The sequence below is a fragment of the Balaenoptera acutorostrata genome, chromosome 14 (genome assembly GCF_949987535.1).
Source record: "Balaenoptera acutorostrata chromosome 14, mBalAcu1.1, whole genome shotgun sequence".
Lineage (NCBI taxonomy): Eukaryota > Metazoa > Chordata > Mammalia > Artiodactyla > Balaenopteridae > Balaenoptera > Balaenoptera acutorostrata.
This window is the reverse complement of record NC_080077.1, coordinates 39,449,555-39,461,705: the sequence shown is the minus strand read 5'-3', so window position 1 is coordinate 39,461,705 and position 12,151 is coordinate 39,449,555. Positions and strand designations below refer to the sequence as shown.

The window sequence follows — 12,151 nt, the reverse complement described above, 5'->3', positions numbered from 1 at the left end:
GTTCAGAAAGTTGTGCAAAAATCACTTGCCAAGGTAAATAAGCAGACATTCTTTGTTTTTTTCCCTTATCAAGAGAGAGTCACTTTTTCTTACTTATGTTTCTGAGCACCAGAATTCATTTTCTTTAACTTGAAGTGAGAATAATCAATTACATGAATAAAAGGTCAGAGGTCATAGGTATGGATCATCCTACAACTGGTTAAATATATAAAAATAATAGATGACCTTATATGAAAAACTTTTTAAATTTAAATTTAAATTTAAAGATTTAAACATTTAAATCTTTTTAAAAAGGGAACAAGAAAAATAAAAAATAAAATAATTTTATTTAAATATATTTAAATTAATTAACTATTTATTTAATAAATACAATACTATGACATTTTAAAAAATTTCCCCTGAAGGAGAGAAGCACATTAGAATATTTGCATAATGTGGCTTGGAGTGACAAGAAAAATGAACATGCAGAGTGAAAGTGAGTCATCCTCTTGAGGGCTTAAATGGAGAGAATACCAAGGAAGGACTATTGGGGCTTTACATTTATAATTATCCATATATTTTACATACATATAGTTGCACATTATTATTGCTGTACATTAATTTTTTGGATGAAGGAAATAAAATTCACAGTACTTGGATACATTAATTTTGGAAAGCCAATTATTAAGAGAAAATTCTGGCAGTCTCAACTACTTTTCTTTCCAAAATGTAACCCCTTTCCATTCACTCTATCAACTTGGCATTTTGGCCTGATGGGCACAACCGGAAAAGTGTTAGACTGTCAGTTGCTACTTAGAGTAAAAGTGCTACTATTACCGGTATAATTTTTATTTAGACAATTCTTCAGGAAAAGAATTGTCAATAATTCTTCTTCAAATGTTTGGTAGAATTCACCATGAAGCCTTCTGGTCCTGGACTTTTCTTTGTTAGGAGGTTTTCGATTATGTTCTTACTTGTTATTAGTCTGTTCAAATTTTCTGTTTCTTCATGATTCGGTCTTGGCTATCATATGTTCTAGATATTTATTGAGATCTTCTAGGTTGTCCAATTTGTTGGCATATAAACATGTGTAGTAGTCTTTTATGATCCTTTTTTATTTCTGTAGCACCAGTTATAATGTCTCCTCTTTCAACTCTGATTTTATTTATTTGGGTCTTCACTCTTTTTTTTTAATCTAGCCAAAGCTTTGTCATTTTTGTCGATTTTTTCAAAAGACAACTCTGTTTTGTTGATTTTTCTATTCTCTATTTTGTTTAAATCTTCACTAATCTTTATTATTTCCTTCCTTCTGCTAACTTTGGGCTTAGTTTGTTCTTTTTTTCTCTAGTTCCTTGGAGTATGAAGTTAGGTTGTTTATTTGAAATCTTTCATCTTCTTTTTTAATGTAGATATTTATTGCTATGAACTTCTCTCTTAGAACTGCTTTTGCTGCATTCCGTAAGTTTTGGTATGTTGTGTTTTCATTTTCATTTGTCTAAAGATATTTTCTAATTTCCTTTTAATTTCTTCTTTGACCTACTGGATTTTTAAGAATATGTTGTTTAATTTCTATGTATTTGTGAATTTTATCATTTAAGTGTGCATGATGTTATCATTCTGTTTGATGCTCTTTGACTGGATATTAAATGAAGACTTTCAAGACTCCCTCTGTTTACTAAAAGAAGATATGTTAAACTTTTAATCTAACAAGACTTCTTTTAAAATTAATTTCTTTTTTAGCAAGAATTTTTTGAATTGTAGCTGTCCTGATATATGTGAGACGACAGTGACCCCCTTTAAGAAAAGAAAGCCTAATGTGACACCACCTCTCAGAGGTGAAAGTGAAAGTCTGCATGTCGTGTTACACTTTCTGTCAAAATGTCCTAGGACTGTCATTCACATTCAGCACCACAGGCCTGAATTTTGGTTGTTCGGTGGAAAACAAATGATGAAATTCAGTGCATAAAATTGCAAAGCACCAATAATATTCCAGCACATTACTAAGAGAGATCATTGTTGCTTTAAATGGTAAAAGAAAAAACACGTTAAATATACTCAAGTGGTTATTTGAAACATATAGTAAAGAAGAAAATTCAATATTAATGAAATGAGAATATAACTTTAAAAAATGCATCTTTTCCAAATGCTGCCTTCCCCACCACCATTATCTGTGGCCACGCACTGGCTGGTGCTACACTGACCATGTGGAATGGGATGATGAAAAAACAATACCTGGAAGGATGAAAGAAGAGAGAGGAAACTCTTAAGTAGATATTTCCAGTGTTCAAAGACTCAAATTAGCATCACGTGTTTTTAGTGGAAACCTAAATTGTTTTTCATTCATATATACATTCCACACACATTTCTACTGGGGAAAATTTTGCACTGCACTTCTAATAAAAATGTGGAAATTTATAATATTCCTGTCTGTCCCTCATTTTTGATATTTCTATCTTAGTTTGGCAAAAGAATTGTAACATCATTGAACGATTGAATTACTTGATGGCATCAAATCTTTTCAATTTAGATATTTATATAAATGTCCCTTGCAATCAACAGTCAGATCATGTTGAAGAAATCTAGAGTTCTTTTAAAGAAATAAATTAGTTTAGCTAAATCCAAAGGAATGTCATTAGTCTTCACAATTAATTCATTCTTCAAATAATACAATGTAACAACATTTTGCTGCCTATTGAACATTTAACATAACATGTAAAAATTCTCTTGCAAGCAGAATATCCTAATTTACATATTATGCCTGAAAAACATAAAATTGTATATAGCACCAAAATAACTACTACCTAGGTGACAATAAAAATAAAGTTTTGGATATGATGATATTTTTCTGAAGTGAAACATAAATGCCTTAATAGGTTTGGAGTCCATGTTGCTTTAAATACTTCTTTAAAAAAATTAAGTACATACATGGCTGAGAAAAAAATCATGCCATGCTCTCATGTTTCACTAAATAACAATTTTGTTTAATTTAAATTTAATTGCAAAGTTAGAAAAAAATGACTTTAGGGTATTTTTTTATACATTGCTACACTAATGGAGCTTCTCCTTGCATCCTTCATTGCTCTCACTGAGTCTTCTGTCAGCTTTCCCCTCCTACTACTCTCCCACATCTCCTCCAACTCCAGCAAATGCTTATAAAAGTTCACCCAAAAGTTTTTTTTCTTTTTAATAAAAATTCCAGTAAATTGGAATTTTTACCACTAAGTCCCTGTATATTTGTCAATAGTTCACGTAGATCTCTTCTGGGTAAATGTAGAAACAGGCTCTATTTGAACATTCAACATAGCAGATATATTTCATGGTTTTACTGGTTCACTAATATGTTCATTTTGACAACAAGAAATATTAGACAGTTCAGAGAATGACACCACATCCATAGAATGTCTTAGGATAATTAGAAACTAAATGTATTACATTGGACTTAACATATTTACTTATGTTTTAGGGAACATAACTTGATGCATGGCATATCAGAATCCACATTCCTCTGAGCCTAGTATAGTAGGAAGGCCAGAGGTGCAATAAGATACCTTAGCAAGATCACAGTGCTTGATTTGGAGATCAGCGTTCTCAGGCTGGCTCTGGGGCAAATTACAATAACTGAAAAGTTTCTTGACTATTTCAGTTTTATTTACCTACAAGATGATGGTTTTGGACTATAGTTTATCGCTAAGTTACTCCTAGCTATAAAATTTGTTAGGATTTTACTGTATCTGAACTTACAGAATGGCAAGTTATCACTGAGAAATTTTAAGTATTTTTTTGTATCTTAAATCTTTGGTTTCCCATGGCTATTCCTAATAGGATTTACCCTGGGATATTTACAAAATGTAGATTTTCCACTACAGATTCATAGAATCAGAATAGCATATGCATTTTCCAAAGCTTTCTTAGTATTTCTGACACAGCCACTCTTTCCTTTGTTGTTTCACAGTACAATTTAGAATTTTTCCTTTGCTCAAAAACAGAGGAGGGCATATAAAAATTAGAGTTTTGAGAATATGAAAAATAATGATATACTACTTCATTGCAAATAACTGAATATGCAATAGGCAGATCAATGTGTTTTCACATTTCATTATAGAGTAATACCTTTTTCCTTTAGGGAAGCTGGAACCTTCACTTCTTTTCCCTTAATAGGCTCTGGAAAGAAACATTGAACATTTATTTGAAACCAAGATCAAAAGATGTAAGAAGACACATACAATGGAGTCAATGAGCTATCGGTAAGGTGAACCTGGATGGAAATGATATGATGTTTTCTTTCAAAAATAATTTTAATCATAGACAAAGAAACAGCAGTATAGAGTACAACAAGCTGTTCTCTAATCATTTCTATTTAAAATAAATGTAAATTGTTGAATGAGGTACAATCTATTTGTTCATTTAAAGGGACGTGTATTTGGATGAATAGGAACTTGCTTTATCTGTAATTTTAAAAAACACATGACTTCAGCATCTAGAAGTCTTCCAAAACTGTTATAATCAGCACTAACTTAGTTTATTTCTTTCAGGCTATGTTTTTTCAAAAAAATAAACAATCAAATGGAAAACTCTGCATATATCATGTAAATGTGGTGTTTTAGTCATCAGACTCAAGTCAAACAAATTTCAAGAATAAGATAAAAATAAATTTTGAGACAGTTTCATCTGTGAACTCCCAATGTCTTAAACATGTGGTCCTTAGTTAAAGCAAATCAAGTAAAACTTCATTTATCCTGCCAGGTTCAAATACAAAATGATTCTGATCATATCATGTCTTCCAGACATATAAATGGGTCTGGAAGACATGATAAATATGATAAATTTATCATATTTATGATAAATTTGATAAAATATATGATAAAATATAAAATATATATTTTAACCTATTAAAAATAAAAGCTAAAACCAGTTTTCTGCCTTTTCTGCAACATTAAATCTCAGTATCTATTGTACTGACAAAAATGAATAATAATGCAGTGAGAAAGGAAGGAAAGAAAGAAATCTATCCTTCCAGCCATTTTTTCTATTCTCATCTGGGGTTTGGGATGGAAGGGAAAAAATATGGTGGTGGTGCTTGTGAATAGACATGCCGCTCCAAGCAATCACTTAGAATCCACTGAGTTCGGGTGCATTTGGATTGTGTCAAGAATGTATTCTGGGTTCCACTGAAAATGCTCTGTCCCTCAGAGCAAGATTTTCTTGATAGATAAACTAGAGCCTTAAATATCCATAGGCTTGTAGACTTTTTAAAAGTGGCTTTGGTGGCAAAGGAGTGTCCCTGTTGCTATTTATTGTACTAAGAATAAATAATATCAATTTTTCTGTGTATTTCAGCATGTGAAGATGAAATCAAGAACTATGAATTGAATAGACACATGGAGAAACTTCATTAACTTTTTTTTTTTTCAGGCTGACGGGGGTAATTTACTGCTTTGCATTTGGCTAAGCCAAAAGAATTAATGTATCGTGAAATGAGAAGTGGTGGTGGGGACAGATTCCTGGTGGGGTGGGAGAGCACAACGCCTGGAACTTCACATTTCAAGATTCAGCATGTTGATTTAAATGGGTGTCTGTACATGACTGTGTGAGATTAAAGTAGTTATAAAGAACAAGACCTAAAGAGAGGGCCTGTAGACTGCTTCGATTTTGGTGGAGAAAGAAGGAAGGGGTGGAAAAACAGATATACTTTTATATGGTATTTGAAGGTAATAAACCTGTCACCTTAAATTTGAAGAAAGTCCTCAGAAAATAGAAATAATTTTTATTTCCAAGTTTGCTAGTAGGAAGATACCTTTGCTCCCAGGCTGGGTCATCTCCTGCACCAACTTTCCTGAATCTCATTTCTTCTCAGTGCCCTTTTTGACTTCAAGGGGTTTTGACCTGATTTCAGAAGTCCACAGACTGGTCTGAGCGTCCCTAACTACCCAAGGATATCAAATATGACCAAAAATGTGGAGACAGTGTTATATGGGAATTCTGCACTTCTGTATTAGTAAGGATTGAAACATCGTTGATTTAGGTCAGCTATTAAGGCATTTTTCAATGCATCTATCTTGTTTGTCAGGAGCAAAGCATAGGAGAGCACATTTTGTGTGTGTTGTTTTTACAAATATGGTAGTTTCATTGCATTTGACCAAGAGCCTACAGGAAGGCTTATGAATCTTGATTATCAGGATCTAGAATATGTTTAAAGGTGCTGGGATATTTCTTGGAACTCTCAGAATAATCTGGTAGGAGGCTGTAATGGAGAAAAAGTTTACAAAGAAATGGGAAGATCATTTCAGGTTTTACACCACTCCCAGAGACAAAGGCAATAATGAACTAGGGTGAGTGTTCGTGATGAATAAATCATTGGGGATCAGTTTCAAAGTCATCAGCCAACTTACCCTATTCTTAGCTCTAGCTTTTGTTTGATGAGTGGGAATGGCCAAGAAAAAGCATGGTGAAGACAAAGAGAAGTTGGGGGAATCATCAGGTGCATGGTCCTGAGCATCAGAATATGAAAGAAGATAAGCTCTGCTCTGAATTCTCTGGCATTAGATCCAAACATATGCAAGCCTGAGTCACAAAGCTAGTCAATAATTCTAATGTCCATCATATTACGCCAATGCCAGAGGAACCTAAGGGTGCTACTATTGCATTCTCAATAGAAGGTAATTAATTAACCTCCTTGTTGCCTGGTTATGATTTGGTCTGCAGTTTCTTGGACCATGGGTGAATCTTGCAACCTCAGATAAGTCAGACTAATAAGAAGCAAGCAGCGAGAGGATAGTGGTGGATGCCAGAAGGAATATAACCAATAATAGGGCTGACTAATAGGGTTGTCTGGTTTCTGGATGGTCAGGGCTGCATAAGCAGAGCTCTGCCCTCTTGAGTGTGTACAGAGGGCTTACATGAGTCCACTAGCCCAGGAAAGTCAGTAGCTGAACCAGCAGCAAAAGGCAACAAGACGTGTCTTTCTCTTGCTCTTTTTCTTTGGAATAATCATCGCTAGCCCTCTCTATACCTCCTTAAATAAAGACACAAGCCTAATGATGTTTCTTTAAATGTCTAATTTACTCATGGTTATCACAGCCCCAGCAAATATAGCCTCAAAGGATTTCCGTGTAATAATTCTGATTTTCGAAATGTAGCATTGCTTCAGTATGGGTTCTAATATATACATGCAGGTGGAGTCTGTAAGAGACCAGCAAAGGTAGGCAATCTTTGAGCTGCTCCAGTGAAATAAGAGGCTATGTAGCAAGTGGAATTGCTGCATTCTGATTCTGCCACAGTTCAGCAGCAAGCTTCAATAATCCTCTCCGGAAACAATAACACTGTAGAGGTTAAAGGCACTGAAATTTTATAGGTAATACTACAATGTTTTCTTTGATTTTTGTATATAATGAAAATTATATTCAGAAAATAAAGGAAAGGTGACAATATAATTCTTCTAAAATTGTACCCAACTTGTATATAACAAAGATATTTGAGGGCATTAACACAGCTTGAATAAAAAAAGAGGTTCTAAATAGTTCCAAATCAATAATGATATGTAGTAGACATTTATATACATGATTTTCTAGTGACCGTGGAGACATGTTGCAAATAGTAGAGAATTTAACGTTGAGAAAAAAGTGTTCCCTAGGAAATTGTCTGCAATTGTACATTAATAACAACAACAACAACAATAATAGAAATTACAGGAGCCTACTTAGTAAAGCCTACTTAGCCTACTTAGCCTACTTTGATTCTTGCCTTTGCCTCTTACCCATAGTGTGACACTGAGTAATTTAAATTACATGTACCTCAGCTTCCTCCTTTACTGAAATGGTGGTATCAAGCACAACTTGCAGAAACAAAATATATAAAGTAGATTGCAATGTGTCTGGCAAAGAGCAGATGCCCTGCTTCTGTACTTCTCCCAAACAATCCTCACACCTTTGTCTGGCTAACTCCTCATGCATCATACTTGAATTTAATATAACTCTTCAGGAAAGCCCTCTCTGATTCCCCAGACTTGATTAGGAAGTCGATAGAGATGGCTTGATGCTTTATGTGGACATTATTCTTAGAAAGAGGCCTGGAATTTGAATGGTATTTAAATAAGAATGTCATGCTCTTTCATAGCAATAAGGAACCTGATAAGACTAAAGCAGACAGAACATGACTAGGAGTCTTTGAAGACAGCAGAATTCAGAACTCCAATTCCCAAGTCTTCCTCTCTATTCCTAGCTTTGCCATCTTTGTTTTGCCAATGATTAGCAAGTGTTTGGAAAGATGATGCACTAAATATATAGTTAATGAAGGACAGAAAGGAGAGAACCAGAGGGCATGGAAGCAAACCCTTCCTATACTCTTTATTTTCCTTCTAATCTTTTTTTATCCCTTCCATTCTTTTTTGAAAATCATTTTTCTGTTTTTTTCTTTCAGAAATTATAACCAAAGCACTTTAAGTCATAGTGAACTGAAGGAAAGTATTTAACAGACAGGTAAATAAATAAAAGTTTTCAAATATATGAGGGTGTCCTGTGCAATTTTGACCCACAAATCTGCAAAGATGACTAATGTACTGTGGACACATTTAGATATTTTTGCTAATAAATTTCTTGTGTTATGTTAACTTGACTCTATTACCTTTATCCTTCAGAACTGATGAAGTCTTCCCGGATTTTTCTTTTCTAATTTCTGCAAGAAGAATCATAGGGAGGAAAGGTTACAAGGAATAATGGAGAAAAAAATGGCAAGTTCTTTATGTGTTATGTTTACTGAGGCTTAAAGAACCAGAGGGGCTCTGCTTTGGTATTCAAGATACAGGTGTCTACTGGGATAAATTGCTTGTAACATATTGAACTAAATATACAGAAGATAGAAAATAAGCCCTGAAATTATTACAAGGGGCAGACTATGGTAGATACAAGAATGTACAAATAAAATACTATGGGCTTTGGAAAAAGAAGATATGATAAGAGTTATAGCTAACATTGTCTACTTACTATGTGTCACAGGGAATGTTCTCTACTGTTCAGTCATTCAATGTTCACAATAACCCTGTTAGGTTGGTAGGTCTTGTTATTATTGCTACTTTTCACATAAAGGGATTAAATAACTTTCCCAAGGTCATGTAGCCCTTAAACGGGAAATATGGGATTTGAACTAATGTCTCTCTGAACTCAAACACAAAGGTATTGGCTCTGGTAGCTCAATGATGGAATCAGGAAAGGCTTTGGCAGGTGGTACTGAAGAAGAGCTTGAAAGCTGGAAAGGAATTAGACCAACAGAAATGAAGCTGAAAATACATTTTAGGACAGAAGAGAGAATGGGGAGGCATGGGGTGGACAGTCTGTCAGTTTGGGTGTGTGAGTCACTTGTAACCAAAAGAATACAGTAGAAGTGTTGCTGCGTGACTTCCTAGTCTAAATCAGGAAAAAACATGTGGTTTCTATCTGCTTCTCTAGTTCTGGGGGTCTCCTGAATTCCTGATCCTCTAAATCATGAGCAAAGTAAAATCAGCTGTTGTTTTATATCGCTAAGTTTTGAGGTGGTCTGTAAGCAGAAACAGTACATGAAACAGCTAATAAACAACAAAATATTGTACCATGCACAATGTAAGTTCTCCAGTAGAGCTATATAGATAACAGAGAAATGATTAATTCTACTTTTAAAACTGGGGAAGGTTTTTACTGCATTTGGGTTTAGGTTCCTCAGCTGACTAGAATTTCACTGGTCAGGAAATAACAATTTAACAGTATATCAGGGTGCAGGATGTCAGTTCAGGTTTTTTTAAAAGCTGAGGATCATACAAAAAAAGAACTCCTGGAGTTCTTACTTGGTTCACAGAAGGATAATCTACCATCAGTTTACATATGGAATATAGGTAACAGAGTTCTTTGGAGGAAGACATTATCTTTGTTTTGAATATATTGTGCTTCATGTGTCAACAAGATACCCAAAAAGGAAATGTCTTGCAAACAGTTGGAAATACGAGTGAAGTACATATTACATGCAAGTGTTGCAGAAGCAAATCAGCTTGAAGTCTCATTTACAAATGGAAGCTATCAATACAACCAGTAACATGATTTTTTTAAATGCCCCAAACAAATCTTATTTGCTTTGTTCTCGTAGATAAACTTGATTTAGTGAATAAACTAAATATACAAGGGCAAAATAAACCAGAAAGTTAAAAATTGTTTTCTTAATAACATATGAAATTAAAAGAAAAACTGATGTCCTGTGTTACTTTTTACCTGCATATTTTAAATCCAATCTCATATAATTTGCCTATATTGATATATATATTCATATATTGGTAGTAATAAATTTTATCAATTTTCCTATTGCCAGATGTTTAAAAATGAATACCACACACAAAGTGTGATCAAAAGAGCTATAAATAGCAAGCTAAATTTTAAATAATTTACTAGATAATAACTATTCATTTAAAGAGAAAAATATTCAATTTCAATAAATCCAGGGTTGTTTGTTTTTTTTTTTAAACATCTTTATTGGAGTATAATTGCTTTATAATGGTGTGTTAGTTTCTGCTTTATAACAAAGTGAATCAGTTATACATATACATATGTTCCCATATCTCTTTCCTCTTGCGTCTCCCTCTGTCCCACCCTCCCTATCCCACCCCTCTAGGTGGTCACAAACCACTGAGCTGATCTCCCTGTGCTATGCAGCTGCTTCCCACTAGCTATCTATTTTATGTTTGGCAGTGTATATATGTCCATGTCTCTCACTTTGTGTCTCTCACAAAGTGTCTCTCACTTTGTCACAGCTTACCCTTCCCCCTCCCTATATCCTCAAGTCCATTCTCTAGTAGGTCTGTGTCTTTATTCCCATCTTACCCCTAGATTCTTCAAGACCTTTTTTTTTTTCTTCTTAGATTCCATATATATGTGTTAGCATATGGTATTTGTTTTTCTCTTTCTGACTTACTTCACTCTGTATGACAGACTCTAGGTCCATCCACCTCACTACAAATAACTCCATTTCGTTTCTTTTTATGGCAGAGTAATATTCCATTGTATATATGTGCCACATCTTCTTTATCCATTCATCTGTTGATGGACACTTAGGTTGCTTCCATGTCCTGACTATTGTAAATAGAGCTGCAATGAACATTTTGGTACATGACTCTTTCTGAATTATGGTTTTCCCCCAAGAGTGGGATTGCTGGGTCGTATGGTAGTTCTATTTTTAGTTTTTTAAGGAACCTCCATACTGTTCTCCATAGTGGCTGTATCAATTTACATTCCCACCAACAGTGCAAGAGTGTTCCCTTTTCTCCACACCCTCTCCAGCATTTATTGTTTCTAAATTTTTTGATGATGGCCATTCTGACCAGTGTGAGATGATATCTCATTGTAGTTTTGATTTGCATTTCTCTAATGATTAATGATGTTGAGCATTCTTTCATGTGTTTGTTGGCAATCTGTATATCTTCTTTGGAGAAATGTCTATTTACATCTTCTGCCCACTTTTGGATTGGGTTGTGTGTTTCTTTGTAATTGAGCTGCATGAGCTGCTTGTAAATTTTGGAGATTAATCCTTTGTCAGCTGCTTCATTTGCAAATATTTTCTCCCATTCTGAGGGTTGTCTTTTGGTCTTGTTTATGGTTTCCTTTGCTGTGCAAAAGCTTTTAAGTTTCATTAGGTCCCACTTGTTTATTTTTGTTTTTATTTCCATTTCTCTAGGAGCTGGGTCAAAAAGGATCTTGCTATGATTTATGTCATAGAGTGTTCTGCCTATGTTTTCCTCTAAGAGTTTGATAGTGTCTGGCCTTACATTTAGGTCTTTAATCCATTTTGAGTTTATTTTTGTGTATGCTGTTAGGGAGTGTTCCAATTTCATACTTTTACATGTACCTGTCCAGTTTTCCCAGCACCACTTATTGAAGAGGCTGTCTTTTCTCCACTGTATATGCTTGCCTCCGTTATCAAAGATAAGGTGACCATATGTGCGTGGGTTTATCTCTGGGCTTTCTATCCTGTTCCATTGGTCTATATTTCTGTTTTTGTGCCAGTACCATACTGTCTTGATTAATGTAGTTTTGTAGTATAGTCTGAAGTCAGGGAGCCTGATTCCTCCAGCTCCATTTTTCGTTCTCAAGATTGCTTTGGCTATTCAGGGTCTTTTGTGTTTCCATACAAATTGTGAATTATTTTGTTCTAGTTCTGTGAA

At 34.4% G+C, this 12,151-nt stretch overlaps 1 protein-coding gene across 13 annotated transcripts in view; it reads right to left on the bottom strand.

Moving 5' to 3' along the window:
- The window catches only part of TRDN (triadin), a 367,278-nt gene that overhangs the window by 64,942 nt on the left and 290,185 nt on the right, over nt 1-12,151 (bottom strand). For all 13 annotated transcript variants that reach the window (XR_009005184.1, XM_057527820.1, XM_057527823.1 and 10 more), the window contains 2 exons: nt 8,599-8,649; nt 4,090-4,140 (listed from right to left, as the gene is read on the bottom strand). Coding sequence is in view for 12 of the 13 variants with exons in the window: in XM_057527820.1 (XP_057383803.1) it covers nt 4,090-4,140; nt 8,599-8,649 (102 nt within the window). In the remaining variant the exon portion in view is untranslated. The remainder of the gene's footprint in view (nt 1-4,089; nt 4,141-8,598; nt 8,650-12,151) is intronic.